A 26,473-nucleotide genomic window follows, 5' to 3' on the forward strand; every position below is an offset into this window, starting at 1 on the left:
TCAACATGTAAACGTCACTACAGATATTCGGATTTAGGTTATAACATGGTCGATATGACTGCCATCATTGATGATGATGTGGCGCAGACGAATAGTGAAATTCTGCATGACCCGCTGAAGCGTCGTAACATCGATGCTGTTGATGACCTCCCTGACTTCCGGAAGGCGTTCGATACAGTTCCGCACTGTCGCCTGATAAACAAAGTACGAGCCTACGGAATTCCAGACCAGCTGTGTGGCTGGATTGAAGAGTTTTTAGCAAACAGAACACAGCATGTTGTTCTCAATGGAGAGACATCTGCAGACGTTAAAGTAACCTCTGGCATGCCACAGGGGAGTGTTACGGGACCATTGCTTTTCACAATATGTATAAATGACCTAGTAGATAGTGTTGAAGTTCCATGCGGCTTTTCGCGGATGATGCTGTAGTATACACAGAGAAGTTGCAGCATTAGAAAATTGAAGCGAAATGCAGGAAGATCCAGCGGATAGGCACATGGTGCAGGGAGTGGCAACTGACCCTTAACATAGACAATTGTAATGTATGCGGATACATAGAAAGAAGGATCCTTTATTGTATGACTATATGATAGCGGAACAAACACTGGTAGCAGTTACTTGTGTAAAATATCTGGGAGTATGCGTACGGAACGATTTGAAGTGGAATGATCATAATTTTGTTGGTAAGGCGAGTACCAGGTTGAGATTCATTGGGAGAGTCCTTAGAAAATGTAGTCCATCAACAAAGGAGGTGGCTTACAAAACACTCGTTCGACCTATACTTGAGTATTGCTCATCAGTGTGGGATCCGTACCAGGTCGGGTTGACAGAGGAGATAGAGAAGATCCAAAGAAGAGCGGTGCGTTTCGTCACAGGGTTATTTGGTAAGCGTGATAGCGTTACGGAAATGTTTAGCAAACTCAAGTGGCAGACTCTGCAAGAGAGGCGCTCTGAATCGCGGTGTAGCTTGCTGTCCAGGTTTCGGGTGGGTGGGTTTCTGGATGAGGTATCAAATATATTGCTTCCCCCTACTTAAACCTCCCGAGGAGATCACGAATGTAAAATTAGAGAGATTCGAGTGCGCACGGAGGCTTTCCGACAGTCGTTCTTCCCGCGAACCATACGCGACTGGAACAGGAAAGGGAGGTAATGACAGTGGCACGTAAAGTGCCCTCCGCCACACACCGTTTGGTGGCTTGCGGAGTATAAATGTAGATGTAGATGTAGAATGGCTGTTTTCAGCTCAGCAATGGTTTTGAGGTTATTGTTGTACACTTTGTCTTTAATATAGCCAGAAAAAAGGAGTCGCGTGTGTTCAGATCCAGAGAATATGGCGGCGAATCGAAGCCCATGCCCGTGGCCTCTGGGTACCCCAAAGCCAGAATGCAGTCCCAAAAGTGATCCTCCAGGTCATCAAACACTCTCCTGCTACGATGGGGTCGAGATTCGTCTTGAATGAACCACATATTGTCGAAATCAGTGTCGCTTTGGATAATGAAGATGAAATCATCGTCCAAAACCTTCCCGTCCCGTTGGGTAGCCACCATGCCATCAAGGAATATCGCACCGATTATTTCGTGACTGAACATTGCACACCACAGTCACCCGTTGAGGGTGAAGAGGCTTCTCGATCGAGAAAAGCAGGTTCTAAGCCCCAAAATGCGCCAATGTTGCTCTTGATGAACCCATCGAATTTAAATGGGCTTCGTCGCTAGACCAAACCGTATTGCGCATACTAATTCCCATCATGCCCCGTGGCCAACCGTCCCGTTTGAACGTCCTAATGCAAACAGTTCAGAAGTTATGACGATTTTATTTCATATAGTTCAATAACTGTCACCCTGTAACTTCTTCGTTCATTTTTCGTAAGTTTGGTAGCGCAATTCATGATACTGAAAATGAGTCCAAGGAAAAACAGCGTTTACTAAAGATACACCTGGGTCGTCAGGACCTGATCACCTTTCTGTTAAAAAACTGAATGCTAAGGAATCAAAGGGAGACGCAAGTCAGTGCTGTTACACATATTGCAGCGTTGGAGAAGAGAAATTTCAACGCCTGTTGCAGTATGCTTCGGTAGTTTTGCATCGTTATTGATTTTCATCAGTCGACTCCTGAACTTGCAATCACTGCTCATTTTGTTAGAAATTCAACAATTTTCAACAAATTTTGCTGTCACACGTTTCATACCTAAAACATCCGAAAAGTTTCGTGGAATGAGACAAATGATATGCTAACATCATCATCGACTACTCTAATTGTGATTCGGCGATCGTTCATAATTATTTTTTCAATTTTTGCCACGATTTGATCCAGGGGTCGTCCAGGGCGCTCGTCATCTTTACAGCTTTAATCGAAAGTTGACACAACTCGTTAACCATTCTTTTACTCATAGCGGATTCAACGAAAGCAGTACTTAACATCTGTAAACCCTTATTGCACTTTACTCCGTTCTAACAACAAAATTTGATACAAATTCTCTGATCGATTTTCATGCAAAATAAATAACCGCTGGTACTACCAGACGGCATGTAACCTTTTTGACAGCTCACAAAAGAATAAATATCCGATACGGCTAACACTAGACACTGTACAGATATTTGTCAGGCATGTTCACCAACACAGGAACAAAAAAAACAGCGCGAATCGGACTCAATAACACGCGAAATTACAAATTACCCATTACGTTTTGATCATGCCTCACACATTCCCTCTTTTTCAGTATATCGTTTTGTGTATAATATCTTGTCTTGAAGAACCCAGCAAAAAAATTATTTAGTGTATCTTCCAACATAGTTTCCACAAACAGTGTTCGACAGCTCTTAAATGATTCAGAAAAGTCAGGTCGACAAATCCTAATCTGTTACAAAAATGTATGTGTGAATGCTCCACATCTCCTCCTAAGCCACTGGACCGATCTCAGCCAGACTTGCTACACATATCGCTCGTATCTGGAAATAAGCGCTAGGAGGGTAAGAACCACCTACGTGTAAAAAGGGTGGGGATGAAAAAGATGTGTAGCCCACGGCGCGCTAATGCCCGAATTTTATTCATCCGGTATTTGAGAATGAGAGCACATAATGGCTTGATACAATCTTTACACATAACTTCGTACCTTCACGACACCCTTTCTCTCTGACAACCCGCGCAATTTGATGAATGGAAAAAGGTTTATTGCATATTACATTTCCGTTGTTCGTGCCGTAAAACAGCATCATCAGATATAACTCAGTTTATTAATTCTGTACTACAACCTGTATTCACGACAAATTTCGCAGAGAGTGATTACATATACCACTGAATGTACCTACAAAATTGTTTCATTGTACGATACATAGTTCTGGAGTCATGATTTTAGAAGCACTGAGATGCGTGAAAAGCTACTGCATCATGCGTGATATGTATATTTATTATTTCTTTGCTACGAGTTGTACTCACGATACATTTCGCACGACGGTCGTTGTGGAAGAGCGGTTCTAGGCGCTTCAGTTCGGAACCACGCTGCTGCTACGGTCGCAGGTTCGAATCCTGCCTCGGGCATGGATGTGTTTGATGTCCTTAGGTTAGATAGGTTTAAGTAGTTCTAAGTCTAGGGGCTGATGACTTCAGATGTTAAGTCCCATAACGCTTAGAGCCATTTGAACCATTTTTTGAACACATAAAGCACTGAAAGGGGACTATCACAATACAAATAATGCGAGTGACAGTGAAGACGCATAAAACTCTTTGTTTTTGGTATAATAAAGTGTAGTTTATTTGAAAATAGTAGTTTTTGTGTCCATATTTTATATTTTGACACCCATATTATATGACATATTTTGTCATTTTTAATACGTGTGTACCCGAACCCCAGTAACATGCCAATTGCAAAATATTTGAATTCTGCGAGAGAGTTCTCCATTGTGCATGATGGTCATGTTTGTTCCAGATTAAAACATGACGTAGTGAATGAAGAGTCGTGTATTCAGATTCTGCTGGATGCTGGAGCAGATCCGAACAAGCCAAATGAGATACGGGACGGGTGTACGGCTCTGCACATCGCCGCAGAAGCTGGGAACTTCAGTGCAGTCATGACGCTGCTGAGAGACGGCAGGACTGAAGTCAACGCACTCAACAGCCGAGGGGAGACCGTGCTGCACGCCTTGGCCAACAGGCCTGAGCCAGAGACCTGCAGTGAGAAGACCAAGCTCAAGGAGTGCCTCGAATTTCTCTTAGAGGATCCCAAACTCGACGTAAACAGGCCGAGCCGCCAGAACCGAACAGCAATATTGAATGCTGCGTTGAAGGTAAACGTTACGCTAAATGTTGTTTTAAAACCATTTTTAGTTCATATGTTAAATTACGGTCAGAGCGTCATATTGAAATATGTAGCTGCCGATATCTGGTAATTTATCATTAATACCGAATCGTTTTCACATTTCCGTGGGTAAAATTAGTTGACATTCTTGTCAATGGTTGTGATTTATGAGGTTTTTGGTGTTTTCGTAACAACAGAACCAGGGGCGGTGGCAAGAGAGGGGGGGCTGTAGCCCCCCCCCCCCCACACACACACACACACACAATGGAGTATCATATTACACTGGATAAAACGACTTCAGAAATCAGTGAATATACTACTCCAACAGATTCAATCACTTTTTTTTAATAATTATGAAGCAATATAGGTTGCAATGTATTTCCAACAATTTTAACGAAAGAATAACAGCGGCAAATAGCTTACTATCCAAACCAATAAATATCATTTAACTTAAAATAGGCGTCTTATTATTTATTAATGCACATTTTTTACCCTGAACTCCAAAACAGTTGCCAAAAACTACTTTAAGCAACGCCAAATTTTACTAATTTTTCAGTAGAGGACTCCAGCTCTCCTTTTGTTAAGCGATATTCCATTCCCCCAAACCCCCTCCCCTCATTAGTCCCCCCCCTTCCCCCGCCGACCAACTTCTAGAATCGCCCCTGAACAGAACTATAAACCTGATTGGACACCCAACAACTTATTGTCTTCCTGAAATACACGGTTGTTTAGTCATTGTGACAAGATTGGCATAATGACTTAAACTGACACCTGTGTAATAAAACAACTTGTGTATCATATTTTAGTTCTGCAAAATACTCGTCAAACTATTGCCATCTTATTTTATTAGCTTGCTGACAGTGATGTTTGTCAACCTACTCCGTCCTTCCGAACAGGCCTCATAATGCCCAACGCTACCAGCCGACCGCAGTGTCCTCCTCAGCCGTTAGGCATCACTGGACGCGGATGTGGAGGGGCATGTGGCCAGCAAACTGTTCTAATGGCCATTGTCAGTTTTCGCGACCGGAGCCGCTACTTCTTTGTCTCACAAGGGCTGAAAGCACTCCGCTTGTCAACAGCACTCACTCAGGAGACTCAGGTGGTCCCTGTCCACAGCACTTAATGTCAGTGATCTGATGGCAGGCTGTGTTAGCACTGCAGCAAGGTTGTTGGCTGTCAACATACACCACTTCTAAAATATTGCATACCAGTTTCCATCCTGAAGAAAAAGAAGTTGCTGTGCAGCTATTATCTAAGTAACAAAAATACCGTGAAATAACCAACTGTTTCAGTACAGTTTCTTCTTTTCGCTCTCTAAATTAACTGCAGTGATTTACATTGTAGCTATCACTCAGTACTGCATACTTGCAGAGTCATACCGAAATGCACTGGCAGCAGTGACTAAGTTGTGTCCTCCCCTTTCCCATCCTGTAATACTACCTTTCAGTAATTTTCCCTACAGATTTAGCAAATTTTATTTTGTAAGTGGGTTTAATCAAAATGAAAGCCCGCCCCCGGTAGCTGAGCGGTCAGCGCAACAAAATGTCAATCCTAAGGGCCCGGGTTCAATTCCCAGCTGGGTTGGAGATTTTCTCCACTCAGGGATTGGGTGTTGTGTTGTCCTAATCATCATCATTTCATCCCAATCAATGCACAAGTCACCGAAGTGGCGTCAGATTGAAAGACTTGCACCCGGTGAACAGTCTACCTGACAGGAGGCCCTAGTCTCACAACATTTATTTATCAAAATGAAGCGTTATTGAAAAGCATTACTGATATCGTCTGCCATGCACAATCTGTCTTATCTTTTGTGCCTTGAAAATGATGGGAGCTCACCTGTTGAAATATTGCTGATTGTTTAGGACATTATCTGGTTTATTCTCAAAAGTTATTTGAACATTTGATACATTGGAATGAGGTCCAGTTTTAGAGCAAACATACTGACTGGAGGGTTTAGTAAACTACATATTCCCCCTCCCCCTTTTCTGCTTGCTTCCTCCACTGTCGCATCTTGCTTTAGTCATCAGTCAGCACAAATCGTGAGCTTTCGTTTAAATCAATCAATCAGAGAAATCAATAATGTTGAGTATGAATGAGCTGCATAGATGACTATTATGTGAACCAAATACTGCACACTGTTGCCACTTAAATCATGTTAGCGATAGCTGTATGTTATGGACAGATAAAGAAGAAGCGTTGAACGGCCTGCAGCCATTAGTGCTTTGCATCTGAAAGCTATCACAGACGCAGCTAAGTCTCACAGATCTTCTTATGCTGAGTCAACTGTAGTCATTTCTTCATGTTACTGCTTGGACAAAATGACACTGTGACAACAACATGTGTTTGCAGTCGCGGGCTCATTGTAAGGCTTCATCTCGTTGGCAGGAGGTTGGAGAACTCAAGCTTTGCTTCTTCCATTTCTTCACAGATATTGCCTATCTCTATGCTACACTATTGATGGGACTGATCTCACTTTTAATCTAGCAACGTTTCTTCTGAATATTTCTCAAGCTGAGTCATATACAACTTCGCGAAGTTGAACAGTTGTAGAAATGTTGTACTGAGTTAATTAGCTTTTAACCATATTGATGTACATACCATACTGAATAAGGAACCATACTAGATGGTCTTACAAAAAATAAACTTTTCATGGGGGCATTTTTCTTCTTCGTGAATTTTTCTAGAAATAGTAAGTCAAAAATTTGTGTTCTGCCTTACCAGAGTAGCTGATACTAGTTGCTCCAAAAAGTTCATTCTGTAGAAATCATGGACTATATCATGCTGAGAGATCTGACAATAAAACTGCAGACAAATTATGTTAACAGTTGCATAGGAGGTGGTCAAATGAAAACGAGATAGATGGAAAAAAGTAAGTAAACTGTTTATGATTTCAAAAGTAACTTTGTAATACATCAATGCCTTCATGAAAAAATGTTAACTATGGAACCTTGGTTTTACACATCCGAAGCAAATTGGCAGCCATTAATGTCTTTCTTCAGGGCTCCAAAAATATGGGAATTGTTTGGGGAGAGTTTGGGAATGTATGGAGGATGTGTAAGGGCTTTCCAGTGAACTTGTACAGTGTAATCAAAACAATCTTGACAACATTAATAGCTATGGTGATTACTTTTGAAATAATAAACAATTTACTCACTTTCTTCCATCTGTCTCGTATTTGACTGCCCCTTATAACTTGTATGGGTGCATCCAGTACTTCCTTTCCTTTTTCAGTTTTTTGAGCCTTAAGTAATAATAAGTCTCAATAACATCCTCTTCAGACGAGCTCATGATTGCAACTGAAACAGGAACATGATCTGCATTGTGCTGTGCCAAGTTGCATCATGGTTATCATATTATCCCAGTGGAAACACAACTATTGCACTGATAAGTGCCGTGTCATGTGATGCTTATTGGAATCTATCATATTGCACATCCTATCCTCAGTGTGAACTGTGCCTTAAAGCTACCATAATGGTAAACAGAGAAAGAAACACACAAACAGAAATAGAAATACAAAATAGCTTTAATCAATTCCATTTAAATGCATTTCATGTCAAATTTGAAAAATATAATTAATCTAGTTTTTGCTGTGCTTACAAATAGTCTCCAAACACTGGAAACTTATTTAAGTGACAGCTCAACCTACAGTCAGCAGTCAAAAGACCAGAAGGCTATTTCCATAGAAGCCTGCCATTCACTTCCTTATTATTACATCTACACCTAAACCAGAAGGCATCACAGTATTTTCCACAAATCACACACATCTAATTCATTTGAAGTGGTGTAATGTCTTACCATTTCTTGAGCTGGATGGCTGCTCACCATTCATGGTTACATTTGTTCACCGTTGTACCTACGTCATCTCTGGTTCTCTTGTCACCAACATACTCAATAGACTCCTGCCAACTTCTGTGTCTTTTTCAAGTCTCTTTCTCAACTCTCGGTCCTTTTTCATGTCTTCTCGAATAGTCATCTTCTTACTGATCCATACAGTATACCCTCCCAATTGGCTGCCTCAGAATTGTTAATAACAATATTCTAGGATTGGTGAACATGATCTCCTTCTCTGCAAATGTTTCAAGTAACCAATGTTGGGCCATCCCATGACTATTGTCTTGTGCAGTTCCTCTCAATCATCAGTTTGTCACTGTGGTGGGAAAATTCACCTGCTGCCACTGGCATAATATCCAGTTGCTATGTTTGACTTCCACAAACTTTTAAGCGTTACACAGTGCCAGCTGGAACATCAGCAAGTCCTCTAGCCCAGTTTCTCTGAGAGTTTCTGTGGATGCTCTTCCAAAAGGAGCTACCTGCAAAAAATACTCAAACCACCTTGTTGGAACTCTTTGCCTGTTGTTCCCAATTATTTCATCACTCATATAGTAAAATGAGGTATATTGCAATATATATAACACAATCTGTCACAAAAAATGAAATTCAATATGTATGCCTTTGCATCCTGTACACAAAACAGAAAAAAAATTCTAGAAAGATACAGATTTAAGGAGTGCCACACAGACAATCTACTTTTATGACAAAGGACATTCAGCATCTATAACTTATATCAGCAAAATGTAAAAAGCAAAATAAGAAAAGCAAGCTACAGAAAGAAAGAAAAACTTGCAATTTTAAAAATGTGTGCAAATTTTACTGCTGAAGACAATTATCAAAGTGGAAGAAAACATTTCTGAAAAGTAAAAGTAAATTTGTCATTTTGTTGAGTGCTGTCAGGTGGATATCAAGAGTCGCAAATCAAACACGAAATCACAGTTGTCAGTGAAAGGCAGAAGTCAACACTGAAAACATATTTATTAAATGAACAAGAAGCACTATGTGCTTACACTATGTCGGCAATTGCTGCACAAACACTGTCTCCACATATGCGTACACCATCATTACTCTACCATGCAAACATTGGGGTTACACTCATATGCGCAATAACCCTAGGTTAGGTGTGGGGCGGCAGTGGGGTGAGTGGACTGCTGTAGCCTGTTGTGGGGTTGTGTACCACTGTGATCTATGGTGGGGACAAAGCCTCTCCATTGTTTCTAGGTCCACAGTTCACTACCATACAATATAATACTAAGAAGCTCAAAAAGTTTTGTTTTGTTGTATGTTCTTCCACGATACTGCAGTAGTTAACAGGTAATAAATATGGCAACAGACACTTAGAAAGGCTACATTGTGCTGGAATTTCATTCACATTTGTCTGTTACAACAGCATGAGACACTTCAGAATGTGGTTTTGACAATCTTCAGTGAGTGTCATTTACACTGAGTGATAGTTTGCACAGTCATTGTCAACAGGTGGCTTTCTGTGTGGAAATTGCTGAATCATCTATCTGTGACTGAAAGAACTTTTGGTACATACGTCATAGAAACTATCCAGTTCAGCAAAATGTTAGAAGAACATTCCACTGCTCAGAAGATCTTAGGGAAATGGCTAAGCAGAAACTTTACCTCTTGCAACAGCAAGCTCTAATGTACAAGAACAAAGTTCTCTGAGTATGCTATGCAAGTGCAACAGGATACAGAAGACAGGTTTTAACAGACATTGAAGTGCAAAATGTATGGATGAAACTAACTTTTGTATTATGTGTCACTTTCAAGTAACATATCTTGATGAAACTTGGACCATACCTAGAGAGAACAGCTACACAACAGTACCAAAAGTGAAATAAATATGCAATGAAACTTTTATACAAAGACAATAATTACACTGAAGTCACTGTGATTTATGATGGTCCCCTGGACATTGCAAAAGGTGGGACATGGTTCTTAACAGGGTGTATGATCACCACTAATGGCTCTGCAGTATCCTCCCATGCTGGCCACAAGGTTGGTAAAAAGTTCTTGTGGTAGAGCATTCCATTCCTCCATCATTATACTTGACAACTGGTGGTCGGTTGTTGGTGCATGTGGACATGCTGCATTAAGTCGTCCCAATGGATTCCAAATGAGTTCAGTGGGATTGAAGTAGGAGGAACAGAGAGGCTAGCCCGTTTGCTGAATATCCTCTCATTGCAATTCCTCCACCTGCACTGTTCTATGCGAGCTCACATTGTCATCCATAAAATTGCAGTCTCGGTCAACATCATGGCTCCCTACACAATAACATCTGGACCACCAAAACTACTCTGTTTGAAAATGTTTCTGTGTGCATTACATGTTCTTACCTCTTGCCACATGAAGGTTTGTCCAGCATCACTACTCAGACTGAATCTGCTCTCATCAAAGAAAAGCATGCGACCCCACTCCTCATTGGTCTGGACCCTATGCATCTGGGACCATCGCAAATGGCGCCATCAATGTGGAGATATCTGTGGAACACAACATACTGCTCATCAGGCAGAGACCATCCCCATGCAGTCACTGTGTCACTGTGGAGCATGCAATTGCATGCCTTGCGGTTCTGTTAAATGTGGTTGCAATTGCATCTGCTGTTTGTCATAGGTCTCTCCTTGCCTGTTGCACAATGGGCAGCTGACTGATCAGTGGCCTCATCTCCTTTGGGCAGCAGTGTTCGTGGCTTGGAATGCTCCCCATGCACATGAAACAATGCTGTGAGCCCTACCAAACTCCTGGCCTATACTCGGCAAACTTTGTCCTCCTTCCACTTCCACAATGATTCTGCTCCATGTGAAGTCATCCACATGTTGTCTCTGGGTCACGATGTAATGAAGAAAAACCACCGCAGTGATCCATAACTGCTTGCTTATTGAAACATACTGACTTTTCCCATCCTTTCAGCTGCCTCATGTTGTGGGACCAGCTTTCCGTTGCACTCTAGTAAAGCTGACACCACACCATGTTACATCCAGCTTTCTGTGCATGACTGGGAGACCTTTGGAAACATGCTCCCACTCTTTCATTCATTTCCACTGAATTGTTACTACATTATGTTAGTTTTTCTGCCTTGCCCTTAAGTTTTGCAGAGTGGAGTAGATTGTCTTTAGTGATGAAGCAAATGTGGGATAGTATAATGAACAAGCACAATATGTAAAATTGAGGTACTGGAAATCTCAGCATCTGACAACTTTTCCAATTCCAAACCCATAGGTTTCTTCAGACATAGAACGAAGAAATGGTTGAATTATTGAGACAAAGTCATGTAGTATATTAGGGGCAATCAAAATGTTTCCATTTGAGGGCATTGCTGTAACGTATATGCAACATAGTGTGACTCTCCTGTGAATATATACACACTGACAAGTAGGCAAGGAATTAGTGCAGTGTTTGTGTCTTTCAAATGTGTGTGCAGTAAATGCACGACATGAACTATGGCAGCATTATTACCAAATGCATCCAAAGAGGACCAACGTTCTATCCATCTCTTCCTGACTGCCGAAGGACAAACCGCAGTAGACACCCACGTGGAGAATGAAGAATGTGTATGGGGCAGTATGTCTGTTGAAAACTACTGTTGTGGAGTAGTATGCCATTTTCTGTGCTGGTCTGACGTGATGCACGTTGATCTGGAAGGCCAGCCTCAACCATAATGGGCAAGTGGGAGACGCTTGAGCATCTGTCATATAGTCCTGATCTCTCCCCAGGCAATTATCACATCTTCAGCCCCTTAAAAAATGCCCGTGGAGGGTCCATGATTCCTGTTGAATGAGGATGTGCAGCAAGCAGTGGTAGACTTCTTCACACTGTGGGACATGGTGTTTTACAAAATGGGTATCTTCAACCTTGTGTGGCAGTAGGATGATTGGCTCAATGCTCATGGCAATTTTGGCTGATGGTATACCAGTTCAGGATCGTACAGCCTTCAAATGGAAACTTTTTGATTGTTTCTTATAGATTACATAGTATTAGTGAGTAATTTCTGTATAATATAGATAACATCCCAAATAAAAATTTTACTTACAGCCAAAAGAAACTACACATTAAATCAGTAAAGTATTGCAGTATTTTGCTATACACACGAAGATGAGCCATTGCTTTTCAGCATCACAATGAATCAGCTGAAGGCTTATTGGGAAGGATTCCTCTAGATGGCCCATGAACAGGTTAGTATAGGATGGTGCCATGCAGATGCCCATTGCACCATTTTGTGGTTACCTATTCATGAGCCTAGAGGAATTCATCCTAATCACTCAGGACACCAAGCACTTCACCTGGTCAAAATTCATTGACGATGTCTTCATGACCTGGACTGAGGGTGATGACATCCTACCCACGTTCGTCTAGGACCTCAACTCCTTCTCCCCATTTGTTTCATCTTATCTCCCCCAGCCCAACAAGCCACCTTCCTCCACTTCAGGTATAGGTACATCAGTAGTTTCCTCCATGGTGTAAACAAGGAATGACCCAATGATATACAGAAATGTAGAATCTCAAAATATATCCTTTATTTAACACAGTATAGTACACAAACATCAATCACTGTCGCTCGGCCCAAACTGTTTTGCAGCACACATATACTTCACTTTGCGTTGCCATCACTGGTTAGTGATAGTCTTTGGGGCACTGACCCCCCCCCCCCCCCCCCAGAGTGTGTAGCACAGAAGAAGGGAGGAAGGTTTGTCTACATCTGCATGGTTACTCCGCAATTCACACTTAAGTGCCTGGCAGAGGGTTCATTGAACCATTTTCATACTACTACTTTACCATTCCACTCTCAAATCGCATGTGGGAAAAAGGAACACGTAAATCTTTCTGTTTGAGCTCTAATTTCTCTTATTTTATTATGATGATCATTTCTCCCTATGTAGGTGGGTGTCAACAAAATATTTTAGCATTCAGAAGAGAAAGCTGGTGATTGAAATTTCGTAAATAGTTCTCGCTGCAAAGAAAACTGTCTTTGTTTCAGTGACTGCCACCCAACCCTCGTATCGTATCAGTGACACACTCACCCCTATTGCACGATAACACGAAACGGGCTGCCCTTCTTTGCACTTTTTCGATGTCCTCCGTCAATCCTACCTGGTAAGGATCCCACACCATGCAGCACTATTCCTGCAGAGGACGGACAAGTGTAATGTAGGCTGTCTCTTTAGTGGATTTGACACATCTTCTAAGTGTTCTGCCAACAAAGCGCAGTTTTTGTTTCGCCTTCCTGACAGTATTATCTATGTGGTCTTTCCAATTTAAGTTGCTTGTAATTGTAATTCCTAGCTATTTAGTTGAAATAAATCTTCTGCCAACAAAGTGCAGTCTTTGTTTCACCTTCCTGACAATATTATCTATGTGGTCTTTCCAATTTAAGTTGCTTGTAATTGTAATTCCTAGCTATTTAGTTGAAATAACAGCCCTTTGATTTGTGTGATTTATCGTATACCCAAAATTTATTGGATTTCTTTTAGTACCCATGTGGATGACCTCACACTTTTCTTTGTTTAGTGCCAACAGCCACTTTTCGCACCATACAGAAATTCTCTCTATATCATTTTGTAATTCGAATTGATCGTCTGATGAGTTTACTAGACAGTAAATTACAGCATCATCTGCAAACAATCTAAGGGGGCTGCTCAGATTATTACCTAGATCATTTATGTATATCAGGATCAACAGAGAGCCTATGACACTACCCTGCAGAACGCCAGATATCACTTCTGTTCTACTCGATGATTTACCATCTATTACTATGAACTGTGGCCTCTCTGAGAGGAAATCATGAATCCAGTCACACAACTGAGACGATACTCCATATGCATGCAATTTGATTAATAGTCGATTGTGAGGAACGGTATCAATAGCCTTCTGGAAAACTAGGAATGTGGAATCAATCTGAGATCCCTTGTCGACAGCACTAATTACCTCATGGGAATAAAGAGCTAGCTGTGTTGCACAAGAACGATATTTTATGAATCCATGTTGGTTATGTATCAATAAGTCATTTTCTTCAAGGTGATTCACAATGTTTGAGTACAGTATATGCTCCAAAATCCTGCTGCAAATTGAGGTCAGTGATATGAGTCTGTAATTCAATTGGTTACTCCTATTTCCTTTCTTTAATATTGGTGTGACCTGTGCTACTTTCCAGTCTTTAGGAACAGACCTTTCGTCAAGTGAGCAGTTGTATATCATTGCTAAGAAAGGCGCTGTTGTGTCTGCATACTCTGAAAGGAACCTGATTGGTATACCATCTGGACCAGAAGACTTGCCTTTATTAAGCGATTTGAGTTGTTTTGCAACACCTAAGATATCTACTTCTATGTCACTCATGCTAACAGCTGTTCTGGTTTCAAATTCTGGAATATTTACTTGATCTCCATTTGTGAAGGAATTACAGAAGACTGTATTTAGTAACTCTGCGTTAGTGGCACCATCATCGGTAACATTTCCATCACTATCGCGCAGTGACGGTATTGATTGTTTTTTGCCATTGGTGTACTTCACATATGACCAGAATCTCTTTGGGTTTTCTACCATATTTTGAGACAATGTTTCATTGTGGAAACTATTAAAAGCATCTCACATTGACCTCCACACTAAATTTTGAGCTTCCGTGAAACTTAGCCAGTCTTGTGGATTTTGTGTTCTTCTGAATTTGGTGTGCTTTTTTCATTGCTTCTACAACAGTGTTCTGATGTTTTTGTGTACCATGGTGGATCAGTCCCATCTCTTGTAGTAGTGGGTGCTGTGCAAGATTGTGTGACAGGACATGCCTTGGTCAGCACTTTCACGTGACATGAATGTGTCATCTCTTGTGGATTGGAGTGCTGCAGATGCTGTTGGTAGGAGAGGACCAATTGACTTCATAGGTGGTTGTTGATTGGAGACAGCATAAAGAAGATAGGGAGCAAGCTGTGGTGGAAGACATAGCAGTTGGCTGTAGCGTGATGTGGTGGAGGCTAATGGTGCTTCCTCATCTGCCTGAGAATGTGATATTTCAGCTACATACAAAAGCTGTTGCGTTTTTGAAGTCACAACTATGTTGCTGGTCGTGGCAATAGTTGACAGGAAGACTGTTAGCCAGCCTGTCTCCAAGAGAAGTTGTGACATTGGTTCGAAGTCCACTGTGTTTTGCAAGTGAAAAGCGTGGATAAATTTTGTGGTGATGGGTATAGTCATAGAATCCAGTGCCATGTGTGTTGATTCTATAGAGAGATGATTGTCAAATAGTTTTACTGCTACTTCTTCAGGCTGAAAATCTCTGGTAACATCTATGATGATATCTGCTGCTTGTGCCAGCAGAGCTAGTGGCAGGCACATCGCCTGAGGTGTTACTTTGTTGGAGATGGCTCACATTGTCCAAGTGAAGAATTCATGCTGGCTGTAGTCTGTTGACAGACACTGTTATTATCTTGCCATTTAAGTCTACACCAAACATGTGGCTATGCCATTGCAACTCATTAAATGGTCCATTATAAGGTGGCTGCAGTACTGTCCATACAGTAGCATCTCAAATCATTACACAGTCATAGTCAGTGAGCCCTTTATGAAGGAAAAGGGTCTGTACCATATGTGCTGGTGGAGGAGGTACACTTGAGTTTCATGTATGTGTTTTGACCAGTGGGTCAGATGAGCCGGGAGTGAGTGCATGCAGCACAAATTCTGCTGGCAATGTCAGTGTCTCCCCATCTAGAATCTCTGTTAGTGCTTTTAAATCATCCTTGTGTGCCATGCAGACTCTCTGGAGTGGCCGTGTGAGGGTCTTCATCCATTCACCCCTGTGGTACACAGGTGTTGTTTTTATTGTTCAGCTCCATTGTTCCATGAGGCCATGGAACAATGGCAAGTGACTCTGCACAAGTTGAATAATGTGTTAATTTCTGGGATTGGTCTGCAATCAAACCTGAAGTTAGTTAATGCATCCTCAAGCAATGTAACAATTGTCTAATCGCATTCCTGTTCTCCCACAACTTTGTTGAAGTTACGAATGAGGGAGATGGTGCTGACTCTTGACAGGAAATCCATGAATGTGTGTGTATGTATATTGATGCTATCTCCCTCATGGAGGTGGTGAACATCCGTAGCATACTATGCGATCAGATCAATGTGATGAAATTCTCTTGGGTTGACCGTAAAGACGAGTGTTGAATGGCATCCACCAGAGGTTTGTGATATGTGTAGGTAATAACATGAAGAACATGAAGAGTCCCAGTATTCACATAAGACCTCATAAACTATGAGTAGTTCATAGGCAAAAGCCAACTATTTTGTCTTTAAGGCTGTAAGCTTTCTGGAGAAAAATTGTAGAGTTTGTATGTCACCTGCTACTTCCTGCAGGAGGATGTGCCTATGGCTGCATTGCCTGCATCCATTATAATTGTAAGCTGTGAAGCCATTACTGGGTGCACCAGAGCAACCACATCTTCCAAGCACTCCTTCAAATGTGCAACTGTTGCTTGCATTTCTGGTGTCCATTATACAGTGAAGAGCCTAAAAAAACTGGTACACCGGCCTAATATCACGTAGAGTCCCCGCGAGCACAAAGAAGTGCTGCAACACGATGTGGCATGGACTTGACTAATGTTTGAAGTAGTGCTGGAGGGAATTGATAACATGAATCCTGCAAGGCAGTCCATAAATCCGTAAGAGTACAAGGTGATGGATATCTCTTCCGATCAGCGTATTGCAACCTTTCCCAGATACACTCAATGTTCATGTCTGGGGACTTTGGTGTCTAGCGGAAATGTTTGAACTCAGGAGTGTGTTCCTGGAGCCACACTGTAGCAATTCTGGACTTATTGGGTGTCACATTGTCCTGTTGGAACTGCCAAAGTCCGTAGGAATGCACAATGGACATTAATGGATGCAGGTGATCAGCCAGGATGCTTACATATGTGTCACATGTCAGAGTCGTATCTAGACATATCAGGGGCCCCATATCACTCCAACTGCACATAACCCACACCATTACAAAGCCTCCATCAACTTGAACAGTCCCCTGTTGACATGCAGGATCCATGGATTCATGAGGTTGTCTCCATACCCATACACTTCCATCCGCTCGATACAATTTGAAATGAGACCAGGCAACATGTTTCCAGTCATCAACAGTCCATTGTCAGTGCTAACAGGCCCAGGAAATATGTAAAGCTTTGTGTTGTGCAGTCATCAAGGGACACGAGTGGGCCTTCAGCTGAGAAAGCCCATACCGACTATGTTTCATTGAATGGTTCACACGCTGACACTTTTCGATAGCCCAGCATTAAAATTTGCAGCAATTTGTGGAAAGATTGCACATCTGTCATGTTGAATGAGATTTGATGTTTTACCAGATTTCTGATATTCACAGCACACTCATGAAATGGTCACATGGAAAAATCACCACTTAATTGCTACCTCACAGATATTGTGTCCCATCACTCATGTGCCAACTGTAACACCATGTTCAAACTCACATAACATAAATCTTGACAACCTGCCATTGCAGTAGCAGTAATCAATCTAGGAATGGTGCCAGACACTTGCTGTCTTATTTACACATTGCTGACTGCAGTGCTGTATTCTGCCTGTTTACGTATCTCTGTATTTGAATACACATGTCTGTACCAATTTCTTTGGTGCTTCAGTGTGGTTTAGTATTGCCATGCATATGAGGGTATTCACCATTGGTGCTTGAATCTGTGCAGCATGTGGGAAATGTCGTCTATAAAGTTAAGGATTCCCAAGAATTACCGAAGGTTGGGATATGTGGGATGAGGTGGCAGCTGTTGAACTAGTTGAGTGCAGTCTATTGTGAGCTTCACCCTTCCACATTGAGTACATGACTCATTTTTATGTAATTGTGATTTATCTTTGTTTATGGTCATCCCTGTTTCATAGAGGCCAGTGAGGAAGCATTATAGGTGACCTTTGTGGTTCCGATGACCATGGGAAAAAATTAGAATGTCATCTAAACATGCAAAACAGCAGGCCAGTTTAAACAATACCCCACTACATTTTCGAAGCCATATGGCATCACCAGAAACTCAAATAAGCCAAATGGCATAATGATGGCCATTTTAGCAACAAGATCTTGCTGCATCAATCATGAAAAAACAGTTGCCCCTTCAGTGTATGGGTAAAGTCCCATACGTTTTGTATAGGGTAACTATCATAAATCATGTATGTGTTAAGTGTTCTGTAATCTTGACATAGTGAAATAGAACCATCTGTCTTTGCTACTAATTTAATGGGAGATGCCCACGTGCAACATATCATTCACTGTCACCTTATCTCCCTGCAGGAAGGCCAGGGTGAGGCAGCATGCTTTGTGCTGAAAGGCAAGCCTGTTGTTGTATTTATGTGGTGTATCATAGCATTTTTAAATGCACACTGATGGGTTCAGAGTGTTTTTGGGAAGATGCGAGAGATGCTGTGATATGCCCTTTACTGATATGAGAGAACTGTCTGTGTAGTGTTGAGGTGGTGCAGTATCTCCAGATGTGGCAAAAGGGTGTGAACATCTGACAGAGATGGGGCTGCATCGTTCAAGTTGCTGTGGCTTGTGTTTGTTGTGGTTGTAGCAGGTCGGACTGCATGTCCTTCTCAGCATGTTACTGAGGGGTGTTGTTGGCTGCTGGAGGTGAGGCTGCGTCTTTCGCAGCCACTGTGGCTGCACGACATCCTTGGCTGTATCATTTACAGCCACCATGACATATATTAGGTCCCTTAGCTGCTCACATGTGTGTTAGAGGGTGAGCAACACCTACTGTATTTTCTGGTGTAATCTGTCACTGTCATAATATAGGGAATTTGAGTCATCCCAGGTCATGAAGAGATGTGCCTGGACAGCAGGGAAAGCATATGCTGTCTTGACTCATTCGATTAGTACTGGAGTTAAGTTGTTGGCTTTTGTACTGTTAGTTGTGAACAGACATGGATGTTGTCTCGCAGCCTACCTCAGATTCAAGATGAAGAGCCTGGGGATGAAATGTTGCATTGCATGATGAAATAGAGTGGTCTGGTCAAGGTCAAGGGAGAGACAGAAGATTCTGAGGAATTGGAAGCCCAGTATTAGTTCTGTATGACGGCGACATAGAACGTCCAATGACGATATAACTTGTCCTTGAGTTGTGCAGTATGTTCTACTTTGCATGCACATGGATCTTGGCATTATTTGTCACATGGAGTTGCACACCCAGAGCCTTGTAGCAATGTTTGAGTATGTCTTGTGGTGCTGTACATACTTCTGAGCCTGTGTCGATCAGAAAGGCTGTATTGGTGGATCCATCCCAGATGCATATGTGGCTTCCAGGATTTGGTTGTCATTGAGGGGGAGAGGTGATTTGTCAATTCTGGATGGGCTGGAGTGCCTACAATGGCTTGTGCTTGAAGTTTTGGGTGTGAGCAGGCTATTAACATTTGAGAGGAGCATTGCCGAAATGCTGATTGTGCCAACAGTGGGGAGGCAACAAAGTGGCAGAATCAGATGATTGTTAGTTGGTAGTGTTCTATTGTGCCCACTCCAAGTGCCATCACTTAGGCAGGGTGTCATGACATCATCTTTGCTTATTGCCAGACAGTGTCAGCTTCATTCATATGTGCTGGCCGGTCAGACAGGAAGATGAAGTAGGCTTGTTCGTGCAGATGCACTGCCTGTGTTCCATAACTAAAAAAATCTGTCTGCAAGAGACAATTTCCTGCCCAACAAATCGTTTTTGTGGGGAATCATTGTCAGATGCAGATGCTGATGCAGTTTCACAATTCATAGTATCAAGATGGTTGGGTCTGTCATCAGGATGTGATCCACTAATGACTGTAGCTGGTGCCACATCTGAGAGGTTGTGCCATCTGGTAAATGTTTCTTTGTACATCACTTGCCACACTTATTTCTCCGATGCACAAAAAAATTCTTGCAAGAGTGCTGCCTTCATTATGTTGTATTTGTTGCTGGCAGGCAGGACGAATATAAGATCACTGAATAACACTGTGTGCTCAGCGAGATGGCATATTAGCTAGCAAATTTTGAGTTACTGTCCACAGTTTCTAACTTTGTAAAATACACTCCATCATTGTGAAACACACAGTTAACCAATCATTTCTTAACAGAGGGATTTGAGGTTGCTTTTCTACTTGTCATTGTGTGATACAGTCCACCAGTTGCAGCCATGTGAGGGCCAAATAGTAAGGCACTATTGTGACACCTGTTGGTAGACATGGCATAGTTGTCAGATCAATCATTGTGGTGCTATTGTTCCTTGGTGACCAGAGTAGTCTTTTTGAAAGTTTTTTATCATAGTATGGCAGACACAGTAGGCATGCAAGTTGCAGTAGGTACAGCATGCACAGTCAAAATGTTGTGTGTCCTCACAAAGACTGAATTTGTCATTTTGCTGCACATGGCATCAGTGTTGTGGTAGGCTCATATGTTGCAGCAGGTACAGGATGCACAGTCAAAATGTTATTTGTCATTGCAAACAGTAAATTTATAATTTCACTGATACTGCATTGGTGTTGCACAGTAAATGTGAGTATGGAGAAGTTGTACTGAAAGTCTGTGTACATGATGCAGTAGGTGCAGATCGTGTAAAATCAGACTGTAGGTTATGAGGGATCACCAAAATTCACATCATTAAGTTTGGAGCACCATTTCATTGTTAAAGGTGACATTGCACTCACTGTGTTCTGCACAACAATGTTGGCACTCACATCCTGTTTTAATCTGCATGCACACCATTTGTTGTGCAATTACTGTGGGTACTGAGCACCAATAATACCTGATATAACTGGAGTCATTAAACCTCATAAAGTGGCCAATGGGCATGAAGTATCTGTTGGTTGCATTGTTGGCACTTAAAAAAAAAAAAGAATCACTTTGATGTGGAATATCATTGTAATCATAATGCTTTCAAAGTTGGGGTCACCAGTGTGGGTAGTTTTGTCTGTAGCATAGACAAGGAATGACCCAACGATAGACAGATGTGTAGAATCTCAAGATCTAGCCTTTTTTTACACAGTATGATGCACAAACATCTTACAGTCACAATCGCTTGGTCCAAACTAACTGTTTTGAGTACAGGCACTTCACTCCATGCTGCCATAACTGGTCAGTGATAGTCTGTCATATGCTGTCCATACAAGTACCTTCATCCACATTGAATCTAGCAACACCCATAATACTGCCACTTTGACAACCGCCACCAATTCCGCACCAAGAAATCAATTCTGTAAAGCATAGTTACACATGGTCATTGCATCTTTAGTGAGGAGTTGCCCCTCTCCAAATCAAATATGTTAGGGACTCACTGAGGCCTTCACAGACTGAAATTGCCTCCCCTCCCTGCCCCATTGTCAATAAACAGCTCACCAGTTCCTTGTCTCCACAGTAACCTACTATCCTCCACATACCCATTGTTCCCAGCCTACTGAGTACAAATCTGCTCCCTAAACTACTGTTTAAATTTTCTTTGCCTCCAACTTCCAGAGCCATAATTTTAAAATGTTACCTCATTAGCCACTCCTCCAGTTATTTATCAGAATATTTGGACAGATGATAGTTGTATGCATAAAGAAATAGAAATGAGTTGTTTGAAGTTTGAGATAAGAACAGCAGGTGCTCTGTAAAAGAAGAGAACCAGTAACACTTTTTTTCTCCTAATACATAAATATGTGGAAAATAATTTAGAAATAATTCCTGTCATTATCATTAAGAGTAGACAGCACTCATCACAATTTGTTGTTAGTTTACTTTACAGAAGTACGCTGCAGTGACAGATGTTGCCTGTTAATATGTAAGTTGACGTACTCCACATTCCTTCACGTATGCTGTTGTTCGTTATGAGATTTACAGGACCTGGTGTAGAGTAAATGAATGAATTCTTCCTTTATCACAATGAATCTTCAATAGAAACAAAAGTAACATTTATTGCACTTCAAGGAAGTGTTCAGTTTACATAAATGGTGTGTCAAATAATCTCCACAGCACTGACAATGCTGTAATCTACAGGAAAATATCACCACTTAATGCACCATCTTAGTTTTCTCCAATTGTTTTAATGTACAGCATTTCTCTTAAAATGTGGATAAAAATACTGTCCATAACATGAGAAATAATCTGGTAGCATCCACGTAGAAAATAAATGGTATACTTTTTTACTAAAAAGGGATAAAAATGGGGCAAATATGTAAAACCGTAAGTAGACAAGATAAATGAAAAACTTACATTTGTTGATAGCATTCAGAGGAGTACAGAGCATAAGTAAAGGAAATTATATACAAGAGGGGCAGAGTGGCAAATTCAAGAGTATTTCCCCAGCATTCAAAGCCCTTCATTGAATAGGTATGGCAGCAGACATTAAATTAATTCAGATGCCGTGCTAGTATTTTTAGAGATTAGTAAGATCATACAAAAATTTAATACAGATGCCCAGGAAACATAAATGGGAATCTTTCAAAGAACAGCAGTATGAAAAGGATAGGCTGCTACTCACCACAGAAGTGGCACTGAGTGGCAGGCAGGCACAGTGCAAAAGGCTGCTATTAGACTAAGTCCTTCATCATATGAAGACAACAATATATACACACATTCAAACAAGCCATTTATGTCTCTGGGTACCAATGCCCAATTGTGACCATTTGATTTAATCTTTAAAAGAGTGTAGACATAGTTCTTGTGAAATCCTGTTGGGTAAATTTTAGTGACTGCTGCATGTATCCATTCATCTTCAGTGCACTCTTGTGTCTTCCCTCACCCTTCTCATTCCACAGCCCTTGTCCATTGGCACCTTCTCTTCACCAAATGCTCAATGCTGCTTCTATACAATTAACAGTGTTTATCATCCAGCAGACATTTGTATTCCATTCTGGATTTTCAATATTATTATTATTATTATTATTATTATTATTATTATTATTATTATTATTATTATTTTAAATTTTCCCTTATAAAGCTAATCATTCAACACCATGATACTTTCCAGTGATCTCTACTGTAGCCACAGATAGGGTTTATTGCATATAAAACTGAAGATTAGATTTATGAACATTAATATTCCTCACATAAATATATCTGTAGTTTTGTACAAATAGTGGTCACACACTACTTAAACTAACTTATGCTAAGAACAACACTCACACCCATGAGGGAGGACTCAAACCTCCTGCCGGGAGGGACCGTGCAATCCATGACATGGCGCCTCTAACTGCACAGTGAAAACTCAGTGCTCTGTTATTTATTCATACTTTCATAGCAACATGTCTATATAACGCTAATTGTCTCTTTTCTTTCTGGTTCTTGCAGAAAAATTTGACAGTGTTGGCAACAATGTTGGACACTGGAAGATTTGATGTGGATGTACCAGCACTAAGAGACAAGGAGACAGCTCGTGATCTCATCAAACGATGCTTTCCAGATCTAGTGCTACCAGCTGCTGGAAGTGTCCAAAAGACAGAGGATACCACAATTTCATTGTTTCGCCTTCTCTACAATCGTGAAGTTGATGGTTTCATACAGAAACTTGATGCAGCTCTTGAGAAAGACCCTGTTCTTTCAACAGAAGAAAAAGAAAAGTTCCTAAATTCAGATGATGGCATGTGGACACTTCTACAATATGCATGCAACTTTGGCATGACTGAGGTAGTGCAGAAGCTCCTGCTGGAAGGTGCTGATCCTAATGCTACTTCCAGGTCACGCAGAGCTCAACTTCCATCTATTGCAGCTGCTGCAAGTGGCTATATTGACATCTTGCATTTACTACTGAAGCGTAAGGGAACTCTCTTAGCACCACGGAATGGTGGTGACAATGCTCTGCATGCTGTACTAAAAGATTTGCATTGGAACCCAGAGAATTCAGATCGTCATGGTTGCTTTGATCTGCTTATGCAGTACATAGAGAAAAACTATGGAATCATTGACATTAATGCCCCTGATAACAATGGTGATACACCATTGCATCTTGCTGCCTATTCTGGTGATGAACACTACATCCTCTCACTGCTAAGAGCAGGTGCTTACATAGGCACAGAGAATAAGTTTGGTGAACCACCTATTGCCAATATCTCAGCTGCTATTCTTGAACATTACTTGGATGAATGTGTTACAAGCAATGGAGAGTTTCCACGAGTTGATAAGTATGAGATACAGTTTGATTATCAGTTTCTTGTACCGCCTGCTGACCAGGTGGATGTTGATGTAGATCAGGATTCAACATATTCAGACTGTGAGCGACCAATGCATAGTGCCAACACTTCTGGCCACATTTCTCCTGTTCCTGAATCAAATCCATTGTTGTACATCAGCAGATCAAAGGATCTGAGGCATTTGCTGAAGCATCCAATCTTCACTAGCTTCCTAACATTAAAATGGTATTCAATTCGCCCCATGTTTTATGTAAATCTTTTCTTCTATTTTCTTTTTGTTATGCTAATGACAGTTTACATTTTGGTATTCTATGATTATTCTGATGAAGCATCAGAAAATACATCTGATGGTCCAATTCCTGCACCCACTACCTCTAATCTTATTGTAAATAGCAGTAATAAAGTTCAGAAGGCTGAAGCACAAGACAGTAACATAGATGAATCACAATCACCTGTTATTATATCCATTATACTATCAGTACTTCTCATTGTGCTGATAGTCAGGGAACTCTTTCAATTTGTTATGTGGCCCAAAAGATACATATGCAACTGGGAAAATTATTTAGAAATACTGCTCATAATCTTTAGTAGTATGGTTTTGTTTGGTAACGTACAAGACATGAATCTGAGGCCCCATTTATCAGCCTTGACCATTTTACTTTCTTGGGCAGAATTAGTTCTCCTGATAGGACGTCACCCTAGCTTATCTACAAACATTGAAATGCTAAAGACAGTATCATGGAACTTCCTACAGTTTTTAGCATGGTATTCGTTTTTGATCTTGGCTTTTGCTCTAAGTTTCTACACTTTGTTTAAGAGCAGCCAAGAAGATGACAACTTTTTTCTCAATCCTGGTTCATCATTTTTCAAAACTGTTGTTATGGTAACAGGGGAGTTTGATGCTTCAGATATTCCTTTTGTTCTCTTCCCCGGAACCAGTCATCTTGTATTCATGTTGTTTGTGTTTTTGGTAGCAATTGTATTGTTCAATTTGCTCAATGGTCTTGCAGTCAGTGACACACAATCTATAAAAGACAATGCTGAACTTGTAGGTTATGTCTCACGTGTGAAGCTTATATCCTACACAGAGAGCATGCTCTTGGGCCATCCACTTTGGTGCCAGACACCAAGAAAGTGTTGCTGCTGCTGCAACTGTTGTTGCTTACCAGCTTTTTGCACTAGACCCTTCAGGTTTACCCAGATCCCATGGTTGATGCAGATGGTAAGGCTGTTCTCTGGTGTGTTGCCTGAAAAGAAGATAAGAGTACTCCCAAATCAAGAATGCAGAATTTTATTGCAGCAGCATGACCAGACCAAAATTAATGAGAGCTCTACAAACTGTTTGGGGAACTGTACTGCATATAAGCTAGAGGAAGAAATAATTAAGTCTGCAAAGAACCTCTTACTGCAGAAGGGCCACCAGTCAGAGATGGAAATATTTAAGGAAATGCTTAGGAAGTGTCAAAACGTAATGCTGTATTGTGAGCAAATGGAAGAATATCGTATAAAAGTTGAGGAACTTGAATTTAAGCTCAGGAATGTGGAAAATGCTGCTCTCAGAGCTGAGAGAAATACAGATAAAATTTTAGAAGTACTTAACAAGATGAACAGCAAATAAACCATCAGACCAGCTTGTAAAAATTTAGCTCAGTATTTACTCGTCTGATCTGTATCATGTTTTCATTCAAAACAATAATTACGTAATCATCATGAACAATATGTTATCTACTGCAATTAATTGGAAATATATTCCATTTATTGTTAATCATTTAAAATTTTGTATGCTGGAATGTATTTATGCAAGTGAATGAACTTTTTCAACAGCAAATGGAAAAAGACTGTTTGTAATAAGATTGTATGTACACATAATCTATTGGATAAAAGTTTGTAAATGTGTAACTTATTATGACAATTAAAGTTTTATTTTACATTCTTACATTTTGTAATTCTATGCTGATGATTTACAACTGACAAATACAAGTATTAATTGTACATTCCTGTTATGCCAACATACATAGCTGAGACAGTGAAAACTAGACTCACTGTAGTTACGTACCCTGAAAGAAACAGACTGTATTCAAAATTTATAATGTCTGTCATTGTGTTTCAACAAAAAATATTAGCTGCACTCTAGTATAGTATGGTTTATTTATTTATTTACTTGTGGTAAGGAACACATATTATGGAGTATATTTTAAATTTACTTTATTTGTCAGTATTACC

The 26,473-nt window shown here is 40.8% G+C and overlaps 1 protein-coding gene across 1 annotated transcript in view; it reads left to right on the forward strand.

Annotated features, from left to right (window-relative positions):
• LOC126174785 (transient receptor potential cation channel protein painless-like) overlaps positions 1 to 26,186 on the forward strand; it is a 147,739-nt gene extending 121,553 nt beyond the window's left edge. Inside the window, exons 3-4 of the mRNA XM_049921153.1 lie at positions 3,926 to 4,283; positions 23,412 to 26,186. Coding sequence (XP_049777110.1) covers positions 3,926 to 4,283; positions 23,412 to 25,868 — 2,815 coding nt within the window. The 3' untranslated portion in view covers positions 25,869 to 26,186. The remainder of the gene's footprint in view (positions 1 to 3,925; positions 4,284 to 23,411) is intronic.
• The last annotated feature ends 287 nt before the right edge of the window (positions 26,187 to 26,473 follow it).

The sequence above is a fragment of the Schistocerca cancellata genome, chromosome 1 (assembly GCF_023864275.1).
Source record: "Schistocerca cancellata isolate TAMUIC-IGC-003103 chromosome 1, iqSchCanc2.1, whole genome shotgun sequence".
Lineage (NCBI taxonomy): Eukaryota > Metazoa > Arthropoda > Insecta > Orthoptera > Acrididae > Schistocerca > Schistocerca cancellata.